The sequence below is a fragment of the Vicia villosa genome, unplaced genomic scaffold, assembly GCF_029867415.1.
Source record: "Vicia villosa cultivar HV-30 ecotype Madison, WI unplaced genomic scaffold, Vvil1.0 ctg.000823F_1_1, whole genome shotgun sequence".
In the NCBI taxonomy this organism is placed as follows: domain Eukaryota; kingdom Viridiplantae; phylum Streptophyta; class Magnoliopsida; order Fabales; family Fabaceae; genus Vicia; species Vicia villosa.
This window is the reverse complement of record NW_026705362.1, coordinates 601,043-616,222: the sequence shown is the minus strand read 5'-3', so window position 1 is coordinate 616,222 and position 15,180 is coordinate 601,043. Positions and strand designations below refer to the sequence as shown.

Sequence of the window (15,180 nt, the reverse complement as noted above, 5' to 3'; positions counted from 1 at the left end):
ATTACATTAAGTTGTAAGGAACTAGAGTGATCAGTTGATCAGTATACTCTAGGAAGTCTTAGCAGTTGGCTGAGCAGGAAGTCTTGGCAGTTGGCTGAGCAGGAAGTCTTGGCAGTTGGCTGAGCAGAAAAGTCTTAGGAGTGAACTAAGCCTAGAGTGATCGTGTTGATCAGTAGACTCTAGAAAAAGTCTTAGGAGTGAACTAAGCAGTTGTTCCTGGAGTGATCAGGTTGTGATCAGAAGACTCTGGAAGACTTAGTTGCGGCTAAGTGGAAAACCATTGTAATCCGTGCGATTAGTGGATTAAATCCTCAGTTGAGGTAAATCATCTCTGCGGGGGTGGACTGGAGTAGCTTCGTTAACAGCGAACCAGGATAAAAATAATTGTGCATTTTATTTTTATCGCTCAAGTTTTAAAGTCACACTTATTCAATCCCCCCCTTTCTAAGTGTTTTTCTATCCTTCAGCAGTGAGCTTCTCAAAATAAATGAGAGCCATGTATGTATATGCAGTATGTATGAATGAAGTAAGTTAGTTGAATGATGCATGATTGTTAGTAATTCTGAAAAGAAAGATAAAACCTTTGCGTGTTATTGATGATGTTTTGAAAGATATCATTGCCGAGGGACTAACGTGATAAGAAACCCAATTGAGAAACCCTTTTGTAGATCCTTGTTGTAAAATCCTTTGTAAAACCATGTTTGCCTGGAAAAGCTCCTAGAAAGGATGGAATACGTCTTAAAGAAGACTGCCTGGAAAGGTTCCTGAAAAGGACTGATAATATTCATTTGATTGTAGAATGACCACTATGTGGTTGAAATGTATTGATAACTCCGTGTAGAAAATCCTGATATGGGAAAATAAATCCCTGCACCAATAGGATCATTTGCGAGGGTTATCGCAAACTCACCTGCACCATTAGGATCATTTGCGAGGGTTATCGCAAACTCACCTGCACCATTTGGATCATTTGCCCTGGCCCGGACAAATTTCACCTGCACCATTTGGATCATTTGCCCTGGTTCGGACAAATTTCACTAGGAAACATCAATCAGGTGATTGGAAAGAATATCTCAGTAAGGTTACTGGCATCGGTAAGGTTGTCGGAAAACATCAATCAGGTGATTGGAAAGAACATCTCAGTAAGGTTACTGGCATCGGTAAGGATACCGGAAAACATTAATCAGGTGATTGGAAAGAACATCTCAGTAAGGTTACTGGCATCGGTAAGGTTACCGGAAAACTCCAAGTTGTACGGTTTAGGGAATGAACAATCAGTGAGATTACTGACAACGGTAAGGTTACCGGGAAGTAGGTGGATGGTATGGTTTAGTACCAGAGTGATGACTTGGATGTTTTGATGTACGGGATAATGCTTATGCTCATGTATGTGTTGATTGGTGTAATGAATGGAATGAAGTAATATCTTCTATAAGACTACCTGAAAAGGTTTCTGGGTATGAAAATTTGTCTTAAGAAAGACTACCTGAAGAGGTTCTTAGAGAAGAACGCAATTTGTCTTAAAGAAGACTACCTGAAAAGGTTATGAGAAAAGGATAAGGAATGTCTTAAAGAGACTACCTAAAAAAAGAATGTCTTGAAGAAGACTACCTTAAAAAAAGAATGTCTTGAAGAAGACTACCTAAAAAGGTTGAACAATGTCTTAAAAGACTACCAAAAAAAAGTTCTTAGAAAGTATAGAAATTTGTCTTAAAGAAGAACACCTGGAAAGGCTGAAAGATGTCTTAAAAAAGACTACCTAAAAAGGATTGTCTTGAAGAAGACTACCTAAAAAGGTTCCTGGAAAGGAAAATGAATGTCTTAGAAAAGACCACCTAGAAGGGTTCGTAGAATGTCTTAAAGAAGACTACCGGAAGAGGTTCCTGAAAAGGATGACAATTTGTCTTAAAGAAGACTACCTAAAAAGGTTCTTGGAAATGATCATGAGATTTGTCTTAAAGAAGACTACCTAAAAGGTATGGTGCAATGTATTAACCAATGTATGTGATGCATGACTTATGTATATTTGCATGATGCTCCAATGATAGGTTGTTGACATCCAAAGCGTATATAGCTCGCTGGAGTTGTAGGTTTGTTTGATAAGGTGGGGTGTGATGCTAGCGCGACTTCCCAATCCCTATTTTTTTTGCATTTTGAAGATCGTAGTTAGGAGAAAGATTTGTCCGATGTTGTAAAATGCGAGAACGCCTTTCCCTTATGTTGTGCGTCTTGCCCCAGTTTAGCCTTTTGAATTGCTCCACGCCTTATGGTTTTCATATCCAATGCCCCAGTGTTTAGTGGAAAAAGATGCCTATGATCTCCAAGCTATGAAGGAAGTGCTCCAAGAAATAACCTTGTCATATGCTCCGACGTTTAGATTGAAGGGTATGCCCATGATCTCCAAGATATGGAGGGCTATCCATAGTGTTCTATCCTTTGAATTTGAATTCTTCCCATGTTTGACATGCCCCTGATTGTGATTGCTTCGAGGTGTGTCCCAAGTCGATTGAACCTTAGGATGAATGACCCTAGTGAATAGTATGTTTGATTGCATGCCCCTGTGATCCTTGAAACTTTGCCCCTGTTTAGGAGAACCCCCTAGATGTGGTTCCCCCCATTCCAGAGTCTTTATTCAAAATGATCGCCTTTGATTAAACCAGTTTCGAGATCTCCTTGATGCTAAGTGTATATTCGTAGGTGACGTTGTACCCTTCGAGAAGTAACTCCAATGCGATGTGTATGCAAGTTTTGAAATCGAAGTCCGTTATGAATTAGGACTGGATGATTAGGAATGAATGCTTGAAGAAGTGCAGTGGTTAGGAATAATTTTAACAAACATAGGAGTCAGTATAACAAATCCTGCTTAATATGCTTTCATGGTTAACCTTGCCTCAATTAGGACTTTTGCATGTTGTAACTTGGCCTGGTTCATGTTTTAAGAAACAATGGATATGAGGTTCGAAAATATATTTGTCCCACCCCTTTCTCCTTGATGTCCTCCATATCCTAAGATTCGCCTAATCCAATGATTGTTCTTTGTTTGTAAGAGAATCAGTTTTGATGTTAAGCATAAACCTTAGTAGAGATCCAAGCATTGATGAAAATGTTGTGAAGATCCAAGCATTGATGTGAAGCTTTGATGATTTAGCAGTCACATGATTATCCTTTGTATTTCGCCTTTGTTTTGATCCCTTATTTTGCCTGAACCAACTCCTTTAAGTTTGATCCATCGGGATGCCCTAATTTTTGCCTAAGTCATTTTGTTTTTTTTTCATGGAATTTTCCATTTTGACTTAGCGGGCGTTTTTCTTTTGAAAGCTCCTTTTGAGATTTGATCCTTGGATATTGAATGTCGTGACTGCCATGTTGATTTTGATTTGCAAGCTTCGACTTTGACACTCCCTCGATCTTGAATGATGTGTTGAGGAAGAAGATTGTTGTGAATGTTATCTCCATTACTTCCTCATTCTTGGATGAATACGAGGAAGAAGATGTGCTTGAACCTTTGCTTTGCTCGATCCTTATGCTTGAACCTTTGCTTGTACTGACTCATTCTCTTGACAACCAAAGTACGCCATTGAATTAATTGAAATCTACCCTGCCCCTGGTTGAAATCAAGGTTTATTTGAAAAGTAGAAACAAAACTCCAACTCCTGGCTCGAGGGGGTAACGAGGGATTAACATCTTTATATCTCCACTGTTTGGGAATTGAAACAATGCATGTACATCGTCGGCTCGGTTTCACCTTGAAAGCATATGTTTAGCTGGACTTAGTTATTTGTATTCGTCATTCTCCCTTAAGTTTGTTAATAATCCTAAATTTGAAATTGAAAATGGAATAGAAGTGCGTGAGCGAATGAATTGACTCCAAAATCTGCATGGTCATCCCATTAGAATTGCTAATCCGAAGGTACAACTTTATCCTGAGTAACACTTAGCGATCGTAAGGGTTGAAATTCTGAGCGTGATAAACACCTATTAATCCTAGGGACAATCTCCTTTGTAGATCCATCGACCTTGTTTTAATCCTTAGACTTGTAGAAGTGAGGGCAACCTCGAATTTTCCTTGGGCACATCAGACTGATCGGGAATAAATTGTTAGCGGTGGGTTTTCGTCATGTCGGAACTTCATGAGTTTCCTTTGACTGAACCTCTTTTGCTTTTCCTAAGGATAGTATCACACCATTGGCAACCTCCATAGTTTTTTTAGATTGATAAAGAAAACATATCAGCCTTATTGCCCCTTGGTGTGGAGTTAACATACGTCGCATTTCCTCCATCGTAGTTATGCGCCTTTGTTCAGGGTATTGCCCTAGTTGGACTGATCCTTGCCCCTAGGTTATCATAGAGCGTCCTTGTAAGTTTGATATGTTCTAAGATGAACCCCTTTATGACTAGATATATCTTGAGTGTATCTATGAGGGAACTTCTTTGTTGAACTAATCCTTGTTTGATGACAACCTTTATTGTATTTACAAACCCGTTACGGAAAGGCATGGACATGCGGCTGGCGTGGTGAAAGACATCCCTTTTTTTTAAGCTCATTCCCGATGATTTATCCTCCTTTCTCCATAGTCTACGATCCTTTGGTTTTTTCTTTGCGAGTCTCGGGAAATCGGCTAGCACGAAACGGGTGGATGCGGGCGAAGATGCGAATGTAAATGTATGAATGCATGAAAAATGCAAATGCATGGGTACGCGGGAGACTCCTTGTATTATAACTCCGTGTATGCAATGCAGACGTGTAACATAGGATCCTAGGGATAGCCTTAGAGGCGAGATTAGACCCTATTGAAATTCTTGCGAGATAGATGCTTACGACACGCCAATGGAAATCCCTCAGACTAGGGAATATGCAGAAGGTAGCGGCTGGTGACCGTTCAAGATAGTCACCAAGTCTCATGGCCATCGAGAGGCCAATCAACGTGTACCAATGAAGTTGTCCTTGGTGGGAAGGTTCTCTGTGTGTAACACAACTTATCTAAGGACGATATCCGATGAAGTGAAAGCCCTATGGGCTAGGGATAAAAGATGTAGAGATGGGAATCCAAAACCCTACAAGTTAGAGGGTGCACGGAGACAAACATGGAGTGACCGTTCAAGACAGTCACTAGATCTCATAGCCATCGAGAGGCCAATCGAACGCATGCTAATGAAGTTGTCCTTCGAGGAAGGACGCGTCGTTGTGAAAACACATAGATGTAAAAGAAAATCCCTATAGGCTAGGGAGTACGTAGGAGTAAGCACGGGGTGACTGTTCAAGACAGTCACTGAATCGCATGGCCATCGAGAGGCCAATTGATGTATGCTAACAAATATGTCCTTCGTACGAAGGATGCGATTTTAGAAATATGATCCCTACAAGCTAGGGAACTCGTAGATGTAAGCACATGGTGACTGTTCAAAGTAGTCACTGGATCGCATGGCCATCGAGAGGCCAATCGACGTGCGTAAACGAGGATGTCCTTCGTGGGAAGGGCACGTAGTTGAAAAATATAAAGATATAAAAGGAAACTCCCCACAGGTTAGGGAGTGCGTAGATGCGGGCGCGGAGTGATCGTTCATGACAGTCACTAGGTCTCATGGCCATCGAGAGGCCAATCAACGTGCATAAATGGAGGTGTCCTTCGTGGGAAGGACATGGTCTTAGAAACAAAGTCCCTGCGGGCCAGGAAACGCGTAGGAACACCTGCAAAATTAAAACGCAATACATTCGCAGTATATAAATTGCACACATAATAAGCACGTAAGCACGTAAGCCCTAGGTTCATAGGTTCGACGTAACGGCTTAGGGTGCCTACCCTTCCCATTGGTATGTTCTAGAAGGTCTCATGGGGTCGTTCGTAGCCGCCGATACTTTTTGTCTCTTTGGATTTTAGAACAACTCATTTTATCCATGAGGTTCGAGTTTTAGGGGTAGGTTCCCAGAGAGATCAGCCAAATACCAAGTCCAGCCCTCAACAAGGTCGAGCCTCGTATCAGACCTTTCCGGATATTCAACCCACTCTGAGTGGAATTATAATAAGACTCGTAGGCGATGTAATTCCCCTCTGGTCATTATTATAATTCCCACGCTTAGGTTTAACAGCAATTTATTTATCCCGAAATGCGATAAAATAATAAATATACACATAAACAAATATTTAACTAAATTACTTTAAATAAATGAACTTATAAGTAAGTAAATAAATAAATAAAATTAAATTTAAATATTTAAAAAACTAACCTCAAAATCCGGCTGGTATAATTCGAGAATGCGGCAAAGACAGCAAATATTTAGATAAATAGATGTTTATTTGAAACTGATGTAAATAGATAAAAATAAATAATAAATAAAAATTTAAATATTTATAAAAATAAGTAAACCCTAAAAATGGCGAATTAGCCAAACCCTGAAAATTTCGCCAAAAACCTAAACCGTTTGCCACAAACCTAAACCTAAACCCTCTCAAGCCTTAGAAGCATAATAATTCACCTATAGTGTATTTCCCCAGCAGAGTCGCCAGCTGTAGAAACTTGCCCTAAAAATAAAGGTTTAGAGTCGCCACCTATTCAGAAGGGCGAATAGGAAACCCTACGCAGTTAAGAGATTCGGGGTAAGTTATTATAATCAGGTCGAGGGAAGGTGTTAGGCACCCTCAACCCTTTCCTAAGGTTTGTTTTAAGGTAAAGGTTTTATGGCTAAAATTTAGAGGTTCAATAGCTAAGGAAATGAATAGGGCGAAAATTGAGATTTGAAAGTGAATTGAGATTGTGAGGGGGGAGACTCGCCTTGTTACCAAGTGCCTACGTATCTCCTTACGGAGAATCAGAGTCAACGTAGTTCGGGCACAGGGTTGTACCCCTTAGAATTGAATTTGATTATGGAGGTGTTTGAAGTTGTTTTGAAGTTGTTTTAAAATGCGAAGTTCGAAGGTATTTTGAATTACCTTATCGTAGTTGTGAACATCGTAGTGTTTGAAAGGATGTAAATCCGTAGTATCGTGGTTTAGTGTTTTAGATGTGGTTTTGGGCGTACAACCCTGCTTTAATATGGCACTGTTAGATGCGGTGATCAATAGATTTGATCAGTATAGCTAACAGATTAATGGGCATTGCTGGTTACTCAGATCGATAGATTGATCGTCGCGGACAGCAAATTGAATGTGTTTTAGATTTTGTATATTTTTTATCTCTTGCCTAATGCGACTAATAAATTTAGTCGGGTCGAGAAGAGAATTGAAAAAGGTTAATGTTTGCCAAATGGGCAATGGGATCGGGCAAATCCTAATGCTTACTCCTTTATAGGGTTTTTGTGATTTAATATTAATTAAAATTAATTAAATTAATTAAGTCGAATAATCGACATAATCAAATAATCGAAGAAAATATTGAAATCCTAAAGCCTAATCCATACTTTTATTATACTAACCTTAATTAAAATAAATTGATTAAATCAAATACAATTTATTAAGATTTAATTAAAAGAATAATAATAAAATGTGTAAAAAAAACTGGTAGTAATCCAGTGTGGCACATTTGAGGGGTCAATGGTGTACCAGCGGCCTCTTGTCCCTTCAGATCTTGTTGGTTGCATGATCAGTGGCCAGGATTGAAGGGTGTATGGTGGCCTTTAGTAGTACGCGCTCATGGGATTGGTCAGTGTGCAACAAGTTGAGAAAATAAGAAAAAAACACCTGACCTGGGGATCGAACCCAGGTAGTAATCCAGTGTGGCACATTTGAGGGGTCAATGGTGTACCAGCGGCCTCTTGTCCCTTCAGATCTTGTTGGTTGCATGATCAGTGGCCAGGATTGAAGGGTGTATGGTGGCCTTTAGTAGTACGCGCTCATGGGATTGGTCAGTGTGCAACAAGTTGAGAAAATAAGAAAAAAACACCTGACCTGGGGATCGAACCCAGGTACCTTTGCTCGTTACATGGCGCTTCAACCATCCAACCAGTTTTTCCACGCTGACATGTATGCACATGTTAAAGTTAATATATTAATCAAAATGAATTCAAAAATTTAAACACAAATTTGCGCGCCCTATGCCTTCGTCTTCCCCACAGAACCATAATTTTCGGCCACGATTTTCACAAGCTTTGGCCACGGTTTTACAGTGTGGCCGTAACCTGCTAACACCACCTTCATCACACAGCGCAAATAAACCCCAATTGATCATTAAGATTCACTTAATCCTACCCCCCGAACACGAAAACGCGGCCAATTTGGAACAATTTGGTCTCTAATCAACAACCCCCAAATCTGAGCTCAAGAACCCTAAACATGGCGGATCCCTCAAACTTCAACAAAAATCCAATTAATTATCCAGAAAGCTTGACAACATCAATATAAACGCAAATATATATTCACAATTCGTTTAAGACGCGTATATTCACGAAATCAAGAAATAAAAAAAAAGTGACGAACTGGGGGTTCTGTAGAACCGATTCACGCAGCCTTGGCCAATGATAATGATTCGGTTATCTTCAGGATGTGTCCATGAACGTGTTAGAACCTTTCAAACTCCTTGAATCGACCCATGGTCTTGAATTCGAATTTTCATTTTTTTCTTGATATTTTCGGTTCTTGGAGGCCGAATTCCTCCCCCTTTGGTCTGCCGTTCTTCAGTATATATGTGGGGTTTAATTAGGTTAAGAATTTTGCATCAAACATTCTCCAATCCCTCTCCCCAATATTGCCCATTGATGTGAAGAGTTTTTAATTGAATTTTTTATCAAATCTTTCCAAAATTGCCTTTTTTTTTACTCTTCAAGCTTGTGTACGAATTTGGAATTAATTATAGTGATATCCTCTTGATATTTTGATCACAAAATAGACTTAAAATCAAATCTTTGATTTTCTATTATTTATCTTAATTAAATTCGATTTGAAATGAATAAAAATCAAATTTAATTAAATAAATAATAACATGGTATGGAATTGGGCCAAGGGCTTGTAACAATATTAGAATCAAGTTTGGATTAAAGAAATAAGGGCCCATTTGGAGATTTATCAATTTTAGCCAATATCTTCTTCGCGTATTTCTCTAAAATTTGTCCAACTTCTAAGCTTCGTATCTTCTCCAATTTTAATCATATGAATGCATTCTAGGACTTTTTAGAAAGCTCAAAGAGTCCTCTAAACGACCTTTTTGGTTTCATATCGATTGAAGCTTCCATGCTCAAGTTATGAGCTTTGAACCAAAAGGTGTTTTTGTTGACTTTTTTAGTTAAAAAACCCTAATTTGAATCTTTGATTGGGAGAGAGTGACTTGAACCCTTGAAGATAAAATAAGATGGGCAAATTTTGGTGTATGACAGCGCCACGCAAGCTGAGTAAGAGAAAACACAAAAAGGAACACAGCCGCCGGAGAGACTTCCGATCGTCTTCTCCGGCGCTACTACTCACCGGCGCCACCTTCAAACGCCCAGAAAATTATCACTCCACCACTGTTCCACTCAGAAAACGCCACTGAGTCCAAATATGGGCTCGGTTTCTCCATTAAAGTCTCCTACAATCCTAACCGAACACATCTTCTAAACCCTAACTTGAACAAACATCACCAAAGCCTACTTCTAAACTCAACATCGATTCTAATCATCTACAGGACCTGATTAAGCGCTTTAAACGTTCACACAACGATCATTTTGAGCAACACGAATTAAATCATCATTAAGTACCAAGAAATGCACAAGAACGCAATACACACACTTTATGACTTATAATATGTAAGTAATATGCTGAGGAAATTTGAGAATTTAACTTGAAAGAATTCTTGATTCAAAGTTGTACACAGAATTCCACCAGCTACGATCCAATGCCTCGAGTCTTGATGATGATGTCGATTTTATCGAAGCTTTGAATCCAATCTCTGAGAAATGAACTCAGAGATTTGTGCTTGTTGGAGTAGAACTCAGATCTGCTTCTTTGCTTCGCTCTTGTTACTGATGATTAGGAGTGAAGATTGAAGGACTATGTTGCCATGGTGTTACTGCAAATGGAGATGATCAATGGAGGGGGGAGGATCCATGAAGAGTGTTGAAGGTTATGGAGCTTTCAGAGTTTGTTACAGTTTGTAACAACTTTCTGTTTTCTTTTTGTGGAAGGAGTGAAGAGAACACGAGGGAGAGAAGAGAGAATAGAGAGGGGGTTGTATGAAATTAGAAAAGTGAGAGTGTGAAGGAATCCAAAAAGTGAATCGTGGAGCTTTTGGATTATATAGTGGGAGAATGAGAGTGCATAGAAGCTATGGTGTGTTGATGTAGTGAATAGTTTCTTTCTACTTGTAGTAACTCCTTTCCTTTCCTTTGCTTTGCCCGTGGAGAGAGAAGATGAGTATGGACCTGTTGTTATATACATTAGAATGTGAAGTTGTTGTCAACATTATTTTGTTCAAGAAGTTCTTTTGAAAAGATTCTCTTTTTTGCATGGCAGTTTGTAGTAATGTGATGCATTGTTCCATACGCTTCTCGCTGCAGAGTTCCAACTGATGCCTTGCGCCAATTTAAACCAAACCCTTCTTCATGCAGTGACAATATGAGCCGTAGTGCACCACTTAAACTAACCTTGATATCCTCTTAGAGAGTGCATGATGTTAGGATGTTTCTGAAATGATGATCATATATACCTGAAAAATGAGTTTACATTTGTATGATGGTAACTAGTGTTGTACCGCAGCTCTATCGCACCAAGCTTTGTCGTCTCTAAAACTCTGGATGGTTCACTTCCAGTCCTTTAAACTCAGTGCCCATCTACCCAAAGACTCAGCTCTTGGGTTCTTAGCAAGGAGGGCATTTGATAGAGTGTTTCTCATGTTGGAATGATCAAGAGCTGCTACCCATAAATAACTCAAATTTCCCTTGGAATATGACCCTGCGTCGACTGCCACTCGCGCGTGCCGGTTATTACTTGATGCCATTGCCAGCTAATAAAACAACTTCAAGCGCAAAACTTTGAACACATGTATCTTGCAACTCATTCAACCAAATTCCATGATCTTGATATCACTACAAAGAGAGCATGTGATAGGGTAATTTTGGTATTGAACTTCTTTCAATTCGAACCATGAATCATCGAGTAAATTGTCCTTAAACCCTTGCGTCCACCATGACTCAAATTTTTCTGGATGTTTTCTAAGTCATAGAAATTCATCAGCATTGTGTCACCAACTTGCTCTCCATATAACTTTCGATCCAAACACTTTTTGAAAATAGTTCCAACTACAAAAAGGTAGTATATCAGGAGGTGAGCAACTTTGGTTTTGGACTCATCCCAAGAAAGTGCTTTAATCCAAGAGTAAAATATGTATAAAGTCAGCCATTCAACCATTCTCAACTTCCTTCACAAACCTCTAAGTATATAAATTTCCTTTTATGGAAACACTCCATTTCAACTAACTTCCAATTTGGGTAAGTTTTGATAGAATCTTGATTTTATTTATTCCCATGACTTTTCTTGAACAATTTCCACCCCAAAAGTCAATATTTGAGTGGTTGACCCGATTTTGACCAAAAAGTCGATTGTTCTGATTTTTTTTCAATCTTGATGAAATTTATGATTAATCAGTTTCTAACCAATGGCAATCAACTGAACACCTCCACACAGTCATCATATCATCTCGCTTCATGAAATCAGCTCTTGATCAATGTATTGACCAAAAAGTCAACCACGTTGACTTTGGTCAAGAAACCCTAATTCAGGACAATTAGATGAACAACAAGCTTGTATTTTCCAACCAATGTTCTGACTTGGAGGTGAGAAAACCCTGATTCAAGAGTGCCCTCAGAAGAATAATGCCACAAGACCAGACCTCAGATCTTTATATTTAATCAGAAGTACTTTGTGCCAGGAGCTCCTTTTTGGAACAGTAACCATGATATGAATGCATGAATTGGGCCATGACCTAAATGATGTATGTATATGAATCATAAGCCAGATAAATAAGGGTAGGACAAATTTGGGGTATGACACTTGTTAAGAGCTATAAAACAGGATCTCTTCTTTTTGTTGGTCCCTTCTGGTTGTTGCAATTATGGATCAACGCTACTTTCGAAGCTCATCTCCCATACCAAGGTGTTGTAAATGAAGAGGATCCAACCATCAAAAATCGAACGGTAGAAGGAACTAGATTGGCTCTCCTGACTCCAAAAGAAGAAACTGGCAAGCTTCGTGAAAACTTATTAGCATACATCATGATGTTTGCTAAACGCTATCAATTTAGCCCCTCGATGGCTCCATTCGTACAAAGGAAAGTGGGTCCTGAATGGTTTACTCGAGGGTTTCCGGCAATGTCTCCGGATCATCAAACCGAATCCATGGCTATCTGGGAAGCTTTCCTCACCCCAAAGTTGTTATATCACCGACTTCAACCTTCCAAGAGCCACTGTTGTCTTCTTTGTTACCAACCAAATCTGGTATCAAGACAATTCAGATTGGTTCAACTGAAACCAAAATGTATGTATGACAAAAGGAATCACATGTGTCTACACACTCTGCATCTAGCGGAAGATGAATACGAATAAAAAATCTCCAGATACATTGGCATCACCACTCTCTCTCCTGTCTCTTTCGAACCTGCTTTTTATTCTACCATAGATTTTCATCAATGGTGGACAGACTACTACACTACGCAAATCTTCGATGCTGAGAGCCTTACTCAAGAACTAACTGAAGCTTTTGGTGATGTGCAAGCGAACTTCCACAAAGGTACTTCGACTCATATTAAAGAAATCCAAGCCTTTCAAAAATTCTTTGAAACTATTTACAGGCCTGATGATCTTAGTCGGACCGTTCGTGAGGCTGCGGTCATTTTACGTGAAAAGTTTTCTGCTAAACTAGATAAGTTGAAATTGCCCACGTCTGTTCGACCTGAACTACGTTATGAAGTGGCTTTTGAACTTAATCCTCCAAATTTTCCTCCACTACCTAGTGCTGATTTTGGTGTGGCTTTAAGCCCCCCTTTTCCAGACTGGTTTGTGTGTGGGAATGCCCTTAAAATTCTTCAGGAACAAACTAAAAAACGCGTTGAACGAGTGGTCCCGACTAAGCATACCCTGGATACTTTCAAAGGACATCTTCATATAGGTCTTGAGCACGTTCGTGTCTTGACTTCAATACCTGAAGGTTGGGGTTTAGACAATCCTTCGACCAACTTTTCTTTCTTCACTGAAATACTGATTCCTATTTTGTTCACAGCCGTTACTCGAAAGAAAAATATCAAGGAAGCCCCTGCACAGAAGGGTTCTGGAGCTTCGAGGTGCACCAAGACAAGTGGGAGTGATTCTGTCACCACTGGTAAGAAACCCACGGTACATACATACTTTATATTCTGACTTGTGTAATTTTATGAATATTACTCACTTGGTTTTAATATGTATTTTCAGAGCTCGAAACCTCCAGCGCCTTCGAAGCGAAAAATTCCTCAGACAGCTGCTTCAGATGACGAAGATAAATCTCCTCCTCGTACTAGACAAGCAATAAAAAAAAGACAGAAAACTGCCACCCCTTTAACCAAAGAAAAGGGATCTGGGACTTCGAAGCTTACTTCGTCAAGTGATAACGTATCTTCTGATGAATCACCCTTAAAGGTTGCTAGTACTGTCCCCATTGTAGAGAGCCACAACTCAAGCCCAGATAATGTTCCAACCAAGGTATTTGGATTTCATAACATAATCATCTTTTCAAATTTTAATTTTAATGATTAAGTTCAACATCTTACCTTATAAATTTAGGATGATGTGGGCACAACTACTTCTGATCTCAAAACCTTAAGTCTCAACCTTGATCTTGACAATCTTCAAGGTAAGCGTCTGCTTTTTCGAATGACAGATGAATTTCTTGCAACTTTTCCATTTTGATCAATTCTAACTGTCCGACACAGGTGCTTCTCGACACAAATCTCATGTGCTTTCTCCGGTTATCAAAGACGCTCAGCCCCTTGCAACCATCATTCCAACTGTGCCTGCTGAAGAAAGTCATTCAAATGATGATTCTCCACCTACTCATCAAGATGAAAATATGGGGGAAAATCCTCAATGTTCAGATAGTGATAATGCAGCCGGACAACCAACTGGCAGCGAAGATACTATATCTGAGCAAGATGCTGCAGAGGAAACTTCCAATTTGCCCACACCCGGTCCTCACGAAACTTCGACCTTCGGGACTATAGTTACTCCTGTAACTACTTCGAAGTAGGCCCCCGCAATGCTTACTCCTTCAGAACTGGAGCAACTCAAGAAAACTGATCCCATAAGCTTCCTCAAGACCATGATGAGTGTTGATAACGTTTCGCCCATTGGGCTTGAAACTTCTTCTAATGTCCTGGCAGAGACTGGCGACAAGGATGATATTCCTAATCTCCTTCGTCAAATAAGGGAAAAGTTCTTTGAAACCAACATCGTTGAAGCTCTAAGCAAGGATTCCACAAGATGTTATAGCTTAAACAATCTTTTGAAGAAAGTGGATTTACTTCTGGTCTCAGAGGAAGTCTCGAAAGTGATTTTTTTACTGGGTTCTCTGATTGATCAACTTCAATATAATCTTCTTCGAAAACGAAATGTTGACGAACAACTCACAACAAAGGTGACTTCTCATAGTTCTTCATGGAAAGCTGCTAATGATGCAACAAAAAAGGCTGACGCCCTTAAGCTTGAACGTTCGAAAAACCAGAAGGAATATGAAGATTGTGAAGCGAATATCAAATCCTGGAAACAAGAAATTGAACTCCTCGAAGAGAAGATAAAGAATGCCCAGTCTCGTCAGGAAGCAATCCAACAAACCAATCAGGAAGAATTGACTGAAGTGGCGCAGTTAGGGATTCGACACTTCGAGACGGCACAGAAGCTAGTGCCAGAGATCGAAGAATTGAAAAAACAACAGGCATTAATCGAACGTCGTATGTTTTTATGGGAGTCTCAGTATTCGAAGATGAAAGATAACCTTCCTAAGGACTTTAATTAATCACTTTGGACCTTGTACTATCCTTTTGTGTTTCGTACTTAGTTTTTTTTATTTTGTAATCAAACTTCCTCGGGAATGTATATGCAATTTTATCTTTCAATCTTCCATACATCAAATTCTGTAGTTGTCACGAGTAGCGTTTAACAATTCCTAAAAATTGCCAAAATTATTTTTATTATCATAATGACTTTAATAATGCACCCACGTGACATGATTACTCTTCGCAGCCTCTCACACC

At 39.4% G+C, this 15,180-nt stretch overlaps 1 protein-coding gene across 1 annotated transcript in view; it reads left to right on the top strand.

The window, feature by feature from the left end:
* LOC131631435 (uncharacterized) overlaps positions 1-14,177 on the top strand; it is a 28,253-nt gene extending 14,076 nt beyond the window's left edge. The window contains exons 2-5 of the mRNA XM_058902230.1: positions 13,179-13,267; positions 13,367-13,621; positions 13,715-13,784; positions 13,864-14,177. Coding sequence (XP_058758213.1) covers positions 13,179-13,267; positions 13,367-13,621; positions 13,715-13,784; positions 13,864-14,177 — 728 coding nt within the window. The remainder of the gene's footprint in view (positions 1-13,178; positions 13,268-13,366; positions 13,622-13,714; positions 13,785-13,863) is intronic.
* Positions 14,178-15,180: the final 1,003 nt, after the last annotated feature.